The sequence below is a fragment of the Columba livia genome, chromosome 27 (genome assembly GCF_036013475.1).
Source record: "Columba livia isolate bColLiv1 breed racing homer chromosome 27, bColLiv1.pat.W.v2, whole genome shotgun sequence".
Classification (NCBI taxonomy): domain Eukaryota; kingdom Metazoa; phylum Chordata; class Aves; order Columbiformes; family Columbidae; genus Columba; species Columba livia.
This window is the reverse complement of record NC_088628.1, coordinates 2,449,076-2,459,484: the sequence shown is the minus strand read 5'-3', so window position 1 is coordinate 2,459,484 and position 10,409 is coordinate 2,449,076. Positions and strand designations below refer to the sequence as shown.

Sequence of the window (10,409 nt, the reverse complement as noted above, 5' to 3'; positions counted from 1 at the left end):
CAGGATTCGTTTCACTGAACTGGGGCGTCTCAGTGCAGGATCACAGATGGTTTGTGTTGAATGGACCGTCCCAGCTCCCCCAGTGCCCCCCCTGCCATAGCAGGGACATCTTCACCAGCTCAGGTTGCTCAGAGCCCCGTCCAGCCTGGCCTGGGATGTCTCCAGGGATGGTTCATCTACCCCCTCTCTGGCCAACCTGGGCCAGGCTCTCACCACCCTCAGGGCCAACAATTCCTTCCTCGTGTCCAGCCTGAATCTCCCTCCTTTAGTTTAAAACCATCACCCCTTGTCCTATCGCAACAGGCCCTGCTCAAAGGTCTGTCCCCATCTTTTTTATCAGCCTGTTTTAAGTCCAGAAAGGCCACAATAAGGTCTCGCCAGTGCCAGGTGTGTGTTTGTCACCGCTCCCGCAGAGGAGGGTTCACCATCACCAGCCTGCTCTCCAGGTGAACCCCCCAGGTCCCTCAGCCGCTCCCATCCCACTTGTGCTCAGACTTGTGAGACTTTTGAAGTCAAGACTAAAGCGTTCAAAGTCACCCGTGAGATTGTCCTGTCCAGGTGGGAGCAGCCGGGGGTGGTTAAGAGCCCCCGCGAGGTGCCAGCTGAGGGGGGAGGTTCCACCCCCAAGAGGAGAACGCTTTCCATACATTTACTTAGTTTCTGCCCATTATCTGCCTTTGTCCCCCTCCTCCTCCTCTGGCTCATTGTTCCCACCTGCTGTTTCACCGCTGATGGGAATAGTGTGGTCCCCGTGAAGATCTCGACATCCATCCTCCAGTAGAAAACATCTGAAGTCAAGGCCGTGCATCCCTACGGGTAAGGGAAACATATTTAACTTCTTTTGTTTTTTTACGTTTCCAATTCTAGCTGCAAACCCAAAAATAGAACAAAAAACTTTCTTTAAAACATCCCTCCCTCCTCTTGGGCCTGACAGCCTTCGAGTTTCTCAGGGGAGGTGTGTTGTGTGTTGTCAACTCAAGGCCACCGGTTTTTAAAAGGGAGACGCATCCTCCGTTCTGTCCCAGCGTGGGGAGTGGAAGCGGGAGATGGAGGCTGCTCTCAGGGTGCTTTTGCCGTACCTGGTGCTGTCACTCCCCTCTGCAGCGTTTCCCAAAACAGGGAGCGAAGGGGAAAGGGTTTCCCCAGTCGCCCGGCTGGAGCTGAGCCCGCCGGGGGAGCCGGAACATGAAGCAAAGAGAGAAAATGCGAGTTTACAGGAGGGAGTGAGACCCAGCCTGGCGGTGAGATCAAGGGCGGCCGCTGCTCCTCTCCTCTTTTCTAAGCCCAGCCCAGCAGCAAGATGCCTCTGGGGGGTGGCCGAGGATGGGCCCACGGGCTGGATGGACACGGGGCACCCGTGGCCGCTCGGGGGGCTGGAGGGACCCGTCTGCCGGGTGAAAATGGACCAGGAGGGGCCGAGCCCGCGGCACCTGGACGTGGTGGGTGTGCTCACCCGCTACGAGAGCGGCTTCATCAAGCTGCTGAGCCAGCGCACGGGCTGGGACGGGAACCAGCCGGAGCCCCTGGGGCTGTGCCCGGGCCGGGACGCGGGCGCTGCTCTGCAGCCCCTGCGGCGCATCCACGCGCACCTGCGGGAGCTGGGGCCTGAGCGACTCCTCGTGCTGCACCTGGAGGAAGGTTGGTGAGAAATCCCCGTGCCCAGGCTGAGCTGGGCCGGCACAGGGCCCGGGGGGATTTAAACACAGGATTACATCTGCGGGGTTGGGTTCTTTTGATAAACAAGCAAAGTGGTGCAGTAAAATGCCTTTCTGGGTAGATTTTTGAGAAGCATCAGTGGCGATGACAGCACTGATGCACAGGGAGCCTTGTCCCTGCCTGTGATTCGTGCCCTGGTGGCTTCTGCTCTGCTTTGGAGATGATGAGTGTTTACCACTTTCTGCCTTAATGGCTCTGGGTCCTGGGCACATGTCCCTCTGTCCCCTGTCCCTCGGTCCTGTGTCCCTCTGTCCCATCTAGGGGGTAAGATCTATGCTTGAGGGGGGGCACCCTGGCTGAGCCCTGGGTTTTAACCCCGTGCAGCAAGAGGGTCATGGTTGTTTCTTTTTCCTTGAAATCTCTTCCTCCTCTCCTGGGTTTTGGGTTTCCAGCCGAGCTCGCCCAGCCCGGGCAGCGGGGGAAGCGGCTCTTCCCCAGGGAGCTCTGCTGGCTGTGACAAACAGCCGCGATGTCCCCAAGCCCCACCGGTGGAGCTGCCACGGGAGAAGCGATTTGCAGGGGGTGCTGCCCATAAAAATTTGCTGCTCTGGGAGCGCGGCAGCTCCGCTCACCGGGGCTGCAGGTTCACCCGCTGCAACCCCCAAACCAGAGAAGTGGATTTACCGCATCCCCGTGCCCCGCTGGCTGCTGTCCCCCGTGCTCTGACCACTGCCGGGACGGGTGCTCAGCCCCAAACCCCTTCCTCACCCCCGCTGACCCCCGTCCCGTCCTGTCCCCGCAGTGCAGTGGGCAGCGCAGGCGACGCTGCGGTTCGGGCTGGATTTCCAGGCCCAGGTGGGCCGGTCGCTGGGGGAGCTGCGGGGAGCGCTGCTGCTGTTCTACCCGGGGGCCGCCGCGCACCCCGCGGAGCTGCTGCTCAGCGGCACGGGGCTGGCGCGGGAGCAGGTGGGTGACATGGCCGAGGATCCGGGCCTGGGGTTGGAGGAGTGTGGGGGGTCTCAACTTTGCTGGCCCTGTCCCTTTTCCACCCCCTCCGCATCCCTTTCCCACCCTGTCCCCGTCCCGTTCCCTGTCCCGTTCCCTGTCGCAGTCCCGTTCCCCCCCTCAGCATCTCTGCCGTCCGGCGGGTTGGCGGTGCCTGAAGATGGTGCTGTTTCCCTGTCCCCAGCAACTGGCAGGGACACGGGGACAGCGTGGTGTCCCCAGCCCGGTCCGCAGGTCCCCGGGGCAGCAGTGGGACCGGGCCGGGCTGGCTGGGGACACAGCGGGCTGGGTGACCCGCACCCAGCAGGGACCGCAGCGGGGGGGCATCTGAGCGTGTCCCCCGCGGTGCCTCCCCCGCACCCTCGGTGCTCCGGCGCTTTTTGCCCCCGTGCAGAGCATCTGCCCGGGCAGGGGCAGCCGGTACCTGGTCCTGGGAGCTGCCGGAGCGTCCGTGACCCGCAGCAGCGAGCGGCTCAGCTTCGAGGCCACTCTGGTCATCAGGCACCGAGGAGAGGGAGGTAGGGACATGGGGGGATGTCCGTGTCCTCTGGGTCCTGCCTTGGGTGTTTGGGTCCTCTCCATAATGAGGAGCTGTGGGACACCCTGGTGCATTGGAGCACAAGTGTGATGGAGCGGCTGAGGGACCTGGGGGTTCAGCTGGAGAACAGGAGCTGAGGGGAGACCTTCTGATCTCTGAACTGCCTGAAAGGAGCTTGGAGCCAGGGGGGTCGGGCTCTGCTCCCCAGGAACAAGCGCCAGGAGCAGAGGAAACGGCCTCAAGTTGCGCCAGGGGAGGTTGAGGTTGGATGTGGGGAACAATTTCTTCCCCAAAGGGCTGTGGGGCATTGGAACAGGCTGCCCAGGGCAGTGCTGGAGTCACCATCCCTGGAGGGCTGGACAGACGGACATGAGGTTCTCAGGACATGGGGCAGTGCCAGGGGTGGGGGATGGTTGGACTCGATCTTGAGGGACTTTTCCAACCAAAATGATTCTATGATTCTGTATCACCATCCTCACCTGCTTCTCTCTCCCCCAGGTGCCCCCTTGACCCCCACGGAAACCCAGCAGCTCCTTTTTGGCTCTGATGACAAGTGCTTCACCAGGATGACGCCCGTCCTGCTCCTGCTGGCCAGGGCATGGCAGGAGGAGGTGACTTTGGGCCCTTCTTCCTACCTCTCTGCTGACGGGGTGCTGGACGTGGCTCCGTATCCGCAGCTCAGGTCTGTAAAACATGGGGGCTGGGCGGAGGAGAGGGGCAGCCCCAGTCCTTCTCCTGTGGGGCTGTGGTGAGAGGATGTGGGGCAGGGCCTGGGCACAAGGGGTCCCTGTCACCCTCCCCGTATTCTCCTCACAGCCCCCAGCAGCCCGAGCCAGAGGAGCTGCCGTCCCCCACCGCCCCGAGCCAGGGCAACGTCTCGTCCCCAGCACCCGGCGCCAGCAGCCAGTTCCTGGGCATCCTGACCCGGTTCATCCGGCAGGTCCTGAGCCCGCCCAGCCCCTCCAGCGAGCTGCCCACCCAGCCCAGCTCCCAGCACTGGCTGGACTTCCAGGTGATGGAGACCCTCCCTCACCAGCTGCTCAACCTGTCGGAGGAGGCGGCGCTGGAGCGGCTGGTGCAGTCGGAGGAGCCCTCGGTGCTGCTCTTCCCCCAGGACAGCGGGGCCGTGCTGGAGCAGCACTTGGGGGGCTGGCAGCCCGAGGGGAACGTGCTGCAGCTGCTGCTGGGCAAGCTGCAGGCAGTGATCCAGGAGCTGAGGGACATCCCGGCTTTCCAAGCAAACACGGGGCTCTTCCAGCATCTCCTGAGCTTCTGCTACTACCCGCCGGGGCCGGGCCAGGCTCAGAGCGAGCAGCGGCCGCCCGGCTCGGGGAAGCTGCACACGCTGCTGCTGCTGAAGGCGCTGCAGACGGTGCGGGCGCGCTGGCAGGAGCGCAGGAAGGTGCTGCGGCAGAACCGCAGTGCGCGGCACCAGGCCCACTGCCGTCTGCAGGAGCTCACCATCGACCTGCGCGACCGCAAGTTCATCGTCATGCCCACCGTCTACGCTGCCAACAACTGCGAGGGTCCCTGCAAGCTGCCCCTCTCCACCCGCGTCCCCAGCTACCACTCGCACACGGTGCTGCTGCTGGGCATGCAGGAGCGGGGCTCCCCGCTGCAGCGGGCTCCCTGCTGCGTCCCCGTCCGCTACTCGGACCAGCTCATCATCAGCCTCTCGGCCGAGGGGCTGGAGATCCGCAAGTTCCCCAATATGGTGGCAGAGGAGTGTGGCTGTCGGTAGAGGCTCCTGTTCGCCTCACCACTCACCCTCGGCCCATTCCCCCCAACCCACGTTTGCCCTCGCTAAGGAGCTGGTGCTTCTCTCCAAGACAGGAGCTCCCCGCGTGTCCTTTCCCTGCAGTTTGTTCTTTAGCATCGCTCTAGTTCTGGGTTTGTCCGTAGCTGTCCTGGTCCCTGGGGGCTGCCCCACAGCCCAGCGTTGCCCGTTCCTGATGCCAGGGGTGCCCGTGGGGCTGTGCTGTGGGGTTGGATTGGGTAAATGTGCTGCAGGGCCATTGCGGGAGGTCAAGGCTCATGGCTTTGGCCAGGACACGTTATTTATCCCTTGCTTTCTGTTCCTGTAGCAGCCAGACAGGGCAACTGCTGCTCCCTCCAGGCCCCCCAGCTGGCAGCATCCTCTGGCCGTTTACCAGCCCCTAACTCAGCCCCACCAGCCATGCAGCTCCACCTGCCAAAGCAGAACAAGAGGCAAAATCCCCCGCAGGGACCGGCCTTTCCCAGGGACGTGTCCCGGGTGCCGGGTCACGTCGGCACTGCCCCGCGCTGACCCGCTCCCGGGGGAGGGCGGGGAGCGATCCCCTTACAGCTCCGGGGCTGCTCACACCACCCATGGAGCGGGGACACGCTGCTGCCAAAGCACCTGCTCCACGGCCCCGCCGCTCGGCAGAGAGCCCGGCCACCCCGGATCATCTTCCAGAGCCGCCGGGGCCGCAGCTCTGACACCTGCAGAGCAGCTCCTGGGCCCGTCCCAGCGCTGGGACCAGCCCTTGGCTCTGCAGCGTCCCCACGGAGCTGGGAGGGACATGGCCCCGTCCCCCAGCCCGCCTGGGGACCCGCATTGGCCATGAGCCCCCGAGCACCAGGGGGGCACACAGAACCCACCAACATAACCAGGGATGACAATTTCTTTTCGTCTTTTCTTTTTTTAAAACATTCAATTTAATATCTTATTAAAAATGAAAATAGTTTATTTTAACCTCTATCGATTTAGCAAATACTTAAACCTGCCGTGGGTTGGGGCTGTGAACGTCTCCTGTAGTTGCTTCAGCGCTGTGTGATATTGCACTTGTGTTTCGTTCCTAAAAGCAGCTCCGTGAAGGCAAAGCCCGAGGGGCCCCCGGGTGACGGGCTCTCCAGCCCTGGTTTGTCACCAGCTTCGCGCCACCCTGTGACAGTGGCACCAGGGCCTGGTGAGAGCGCGGTGCTTGTTCCCGACATGCCTCAGAATACAGAATACACTTCTCTCTTGACTTGCTTTAAATAAAACCATTCACTGAATTCAAAAGCTACACAGTCTGGAGACAAACTCTGTTCACTGGGATCCCTGTGCCCCCCCGGTGCCTCGGGGACCACGAGTGGAAGTGAAATACAAGAGGTTTCAGGTGGGGATGGAGAAATAACGCGAAGCCCAGATGAGAAGCTCCTTCCCCCGGGCCTTTCGGGTTGCCTTTGTGCATCGAATCCAGGGGGGCCCAGAGTCCCTGGGGGGCTCGTGTCGGGCTCCCGGCTGCTCTGCTGCTGCCTGGGGGTCCTGGAGCCTGTGCTGCCAGCTGGGGTGTCTCTGGTGACCCTCACCGGGCTGACAGCGGGCTGGACCCCCCCGGATTCGGCACCATCGAGCCCCTGGTTGCCCCAGCCTCAGTCGCGCCTCTTGCCCTCCCTGTGCCGGGCTGTCCCCTCCCGCCCCGGCGTGGCCGCCGGCTCCCAGGGCCTCCTGCCCTTGTGCTGCCGCCAGTCCCGCGTCGGGCTCTCCCTGCCGCCCTCGGCCCTGCCCGGACGGCCCTTCCAGCCCTCCCGCCGGGGCTCGTCCCGCTCCCGCCGCCTCTCCCTCCCCTCCCGGCCCCGCTGCTTCTGGGGCGGCTGCTTGGGCTCCCGGGGGGCCCTGAGGGCTCTGCCGGGCCTGTCCCCCAGCGCCCTGTCCTTGGCTCCTGCCTCCCTGCGGCTGCTCCACTCCTGGGTGGCACGGCGCTCCCGGCCCTTCTCCTCCTTCTTCTTCTTCTTCTTCTCCCGGGGCTTCTCCTCCTTCTCCTCCTCCTCTGGTGTGTCCTCCTTCTCCTCCTTCTCTGGTTTCTCCCGGGCTTTGTCCTCCTTCTCCAGCTTCTCCTCCTTCTCCGTCTTCTCTGGCTTCTTCTCCTGACTCTTTTTCACCTCTGTCACAGCTAGTGGCACTTCAGGAACATCCACAGGCTCTTCATCCTCATCCTCCGGTGTCGAGCGGCCAAACCACTTCTTGAAGATCCAGGGCTCTGCCTGGGGTGGGGACAGAGGGGACCAGGAGGCGGTGACACAGCCCAAGCGAGCAGGACCCCTCTCCATCCCTCCCCCCAGGGATGAGATGCTCCTGAGGATGCTGCTTCTCCCCCCAGCCCAGACCCGTACCAGGTTGCTGTCAGCTTCATCATCATCATCATCATCACTGTCATCGTCACCGTCGTCGCCGTCACCATCATCATCCTTGAACATGCTGCTCTCCGGATGGGCAGGCTGGGCCATCACCACTTCTTGGACCTCCTCCTCTTCGGCGCTGACCACCTCTGGGAGGGGACAGGGACAGGCCACCGTCACCAGGGGACGAGGCTGTTACATGGCTTCCCAGGGCCACCCCACCCAGGGACGTGGCCCCGTTTCAGGCTGGATTTGGGGAATCGGGGCAGCCTGGAGCATCCGAACCCACCGTGCAGGGGAGGTGGCGGAGGGTCCTGCCTGCCCGGGCTGACTCCATCTCTGGAGCACGGCGCTGCAAGAGAGATGGGGAGAGGTGGCAGGACGTGGCAGGAGGTGGCAGCAGGGTCTGGCCACCCCGTCCCCCTCCGTCCGGCTCACCTTGGAGCACCTGGAAAGTGACGCTGAGCAGGGCGACGACCGAGGCCACCAGGATGCACTTGTTGAGGGTGAGCCCTTCCCAGAGCAGCGGCTCCTCTGCGGGGTCCAGCCCGGGGGGCTCCACCTTCCTCTGCACCGGGAGGCTCCTGGGGACTGGGGACCCCCGAGGAAAACAGCGTTACTGGGGCAGCTGGGGAGGCAAAGGGCTCGGTGCTGGGGTGGGAAGGGCAGGGGTACAGGCAGGAGGTGTTTGCACCATGCAGGGGTTGAAAAGAGTGTCGTGGGGGCTGAGTCTGAGCTGTTTGGGGTGCGATGGCACCACAGCATCCTGGAGATAAGTGGGGAAAAGGGCTTTCCTGCACGCCTACCTGGAGGGCCGGCAGCGCTGCCTTTTGCTCCCACCTTCTCCACTCGCTTCTTCTCCGCCGCTTTCTTGTCTGCACCGAGTGGCGCCGGCTCTGGCATACTCAGCTCAGGCTCGTCCAGATCCTGCTCAGAGACACCAAGCGGGGCCCTGGCCTCCTCTAGCCCCTGGAAAGAGGTTGAAGGGAGGGGGGGTCAGGCTCTGCTCCCCAGGAACAAGCGCCAGGAGCAGAGGAAACGGCCTCAAGTTGCGGCAGGGGAGGTTGAGGTTGGATCTGGGAACAATTTCTTCCCCAAAGGGCTGTGGGGCATTGGAACAGGCTGCCCAGGGCAGTGCTGGAGTCACCATCCCTGGAGGGCTGGACAGACGGACATGAGGTTCTCAGGACATGGGGCAGGGACAGGGGTGGGTTATGGTTGGACTCCATGATTTTGAGGTGTTTTACCAACCAAAATGATTCTGTGATTCCTCTCCCTGGTGTGTTTATCTCCATCCACAGCCCTAAAACCAGGCTGGGGTGGGATTCTTCATGTCTGCTAAGAGGGATTTAGCTACCAGCTGGCTCTGTGCCGCAGAGCAGGCGCTGGGTGCAGCCCCAGCACACACGAGTGGGCTGGTGGTTGCTGATCCCAAGTTGTGTTTGAGCAAACCCCCCCCAAGCTGCCTTCAGGGCTGGATTCACCTGCCCAGGCGAGCACAGCTCCATTGAGGGTTGGATACAGGACCCGCCACGGCCTTGCCAGTGGGTTTGGGGCACCGGGAGCAGAGGGAGCGCGGGACATGCGGGGTCGGGGCTCAGGGGGGTTTGGTGGCCGGGCTGGCTGCTGGCCCGTGTCACTGGCACTGGAGCGGTGCCACGAGGGAGCGTTACCCACCGCACAGCTCAGTGACAGGGACAGCTGGAGGACGTGGCCTTCGCTCCCCCCATGCAGCGCCCCGCAGGGCCCTCCTGAGCTGAACCCCCGCGGGACACCCCTGCTCAGCCCCGCCGGCACAGGGCTCCGGCAGCCCCGGGATGCCGCACACTTACATGGGCTGCACCGCTCTCTCCGTCGCTGCTCACCGGCCCGTCAGCATCTGCTAAAGGCAAGCACAGCATGGAGTGTTAGGAAGCAGATTTGGGGAGGTGGGGGTCACCGGGGGCACGTGGTTCTGCCACAGCTGGCGGAGCAGGGACATTATGGCCTCGCTTTCCCGTTAGTGCAGCCAGGTCACCCGTGGAGGGCAGTTTCAGAAGCCTCCGGCCACCGCGGTGCCAGCTGGAAATGTCAGGGGGTCAGAGCATCCCAGAGCGCGTCTGGGGCTGCTGAGCCCCGAAACGGCCCCATCCCGGGTATCCCCGGGGAGCTGCAGCAAGGGGGACAGTGACCTCCCTGCCGAGGCACAGGGAGGGGACAAACAGCACATGGACATCCCGAAAACACGCAGCCGGAGCAACACTGCTCAGGGCTGGAGGCAGCTCATGCTGGAGCCTGGACAGCAGGACAAGCTCCGGGCACTGTGAAGCAACCAGAGCCCCAAGAAGACCTCAAGCCACCCAAGAGGCCCACGGAGCTCAGGAGTGACTCCCAGGGCTTTTCCCAGATGCGAAGGCAGAGAGAAAAACCTCCCCGAGGGTCCCCAGGGCTTTGTCACGGTTCAGCTGGGTCTGGGGTGAGGATGCTCCGACACGGGCGCAGCGCCGAGTGGCCTCAGCCCTCCTGGCACCTCTGCACACATCTGGACGCCACATCCTCGCAAGGCCTCCCCAGGAGGAATTTTTGCCCCACTTTGAGCTGGATTTAATTTATTTTCCGCCAGTGGAAGAATGAATGCTGAGAAAAAATACCAGTTCCCAGGACGAAATCTAAGACACGGTACTGGAAGCAAAACAAACAAATAGGAAGAAACCTTTTGGCTGGGAAGCGAAGGAGCTGCCCTGGGACTCTCCATTGGATGGAGGTTCCCAGCCCTGAGGAAAGCACAAAACCAGAGGATTTTTCCTTAGAGTTTTTCCCCCAAGTACACATTGTGCTTTTGAGCTACACAACTATTCCCACTTTCTGAGCAAACACGAGTGTGAGGAAAACAGGGCACAAGTCCCTTGTCACGCTGGCCATGCCGACATATCCGTGGGGTCAATGCCATGAGGGTGCCCCTTGACGCCCCATGTCACCCCATGATTTACACAAAGCCCTCTCCTGCGAGGCCTCCAGCACCGCTGGCACAGCCATCGCCATCGCCATGGTCATGGTCACGGTCACGGCCATGACCACTGGCACCTCCCAGCCAGCGGCTCGCGGT

At 62.8% G+C, this 10,409-nt stretch overlaps 2 protein-coding genes across 14 annotated transcripts in view; one reads left to right on the top strand and one right to left on the bottom strand.

The window, feature by feature from the left end:
* Nucleotides 1–15: 15 nt before the first annotated feature.
* AMH (anti-Mullerian hormone) lies at nt 16–6,228 on the top strand. The gene is made up of 5 exons (XM_005503971.3): nt 16–1,638; nt 2,459–2,622; nt 3,056–3,179; nt 3,698–3,881; nt 4,016–6,228. Exons 1-5 carry the CDS (start codon nt 1,047–1,049, stop codon nt 4,938–4,940), a joined length of 1,989 nt encoding a protein of 662 aa, XP_005504028.2. The 5' UTR covers nt 16–1,046; the 3' UTR covers nt 4,941–6,228.
* Nucleotides 5,885–10,409, bottom strand: part of LOC110359831 (cilia- and flagella-associated protein 251) — a 27,323-nt gene continuing 22,798 nt past the window's right edge. For 9 of the 13 annotated variants that reach the window (XM_021289669.2, XM_065042278.1, XM_021289677.2 and 6 more), the window contains 6 exons: nt 9,157–9,206; nt 8,131–8,293; nt 7,763–7,915; nt 7,614–7,676; nt 7,319–7,473; nt 5,885–7,189 (listed from right to left, as the gene is read on the bottom strand). In XM_021289669.2, coding sequence (XP_021145344.2) covers nt 6,578–7,189; nt 7,319–7,473; nt 7,614–7,676; nt 7,763–7,915; nt 8,131–8,293; nt 9,157–9,206 — 1,196 coding nt within the window. In that variant the 3' untranslated portion in view covers nt 5,885–6,577. The remainder of the gene's footprint in view (nt 7,190–7,318; nt 7,474–7,613; nt 7,677–7,762; nt 7,916–8,130; nt 8,294–9,156; nt 9,207–10,409) is intronic. The other 4 variants (XM_021289670.2, XM_065042279.1, XM_065042281.1 and 1 more) reach the window with 1 other exon arrangement.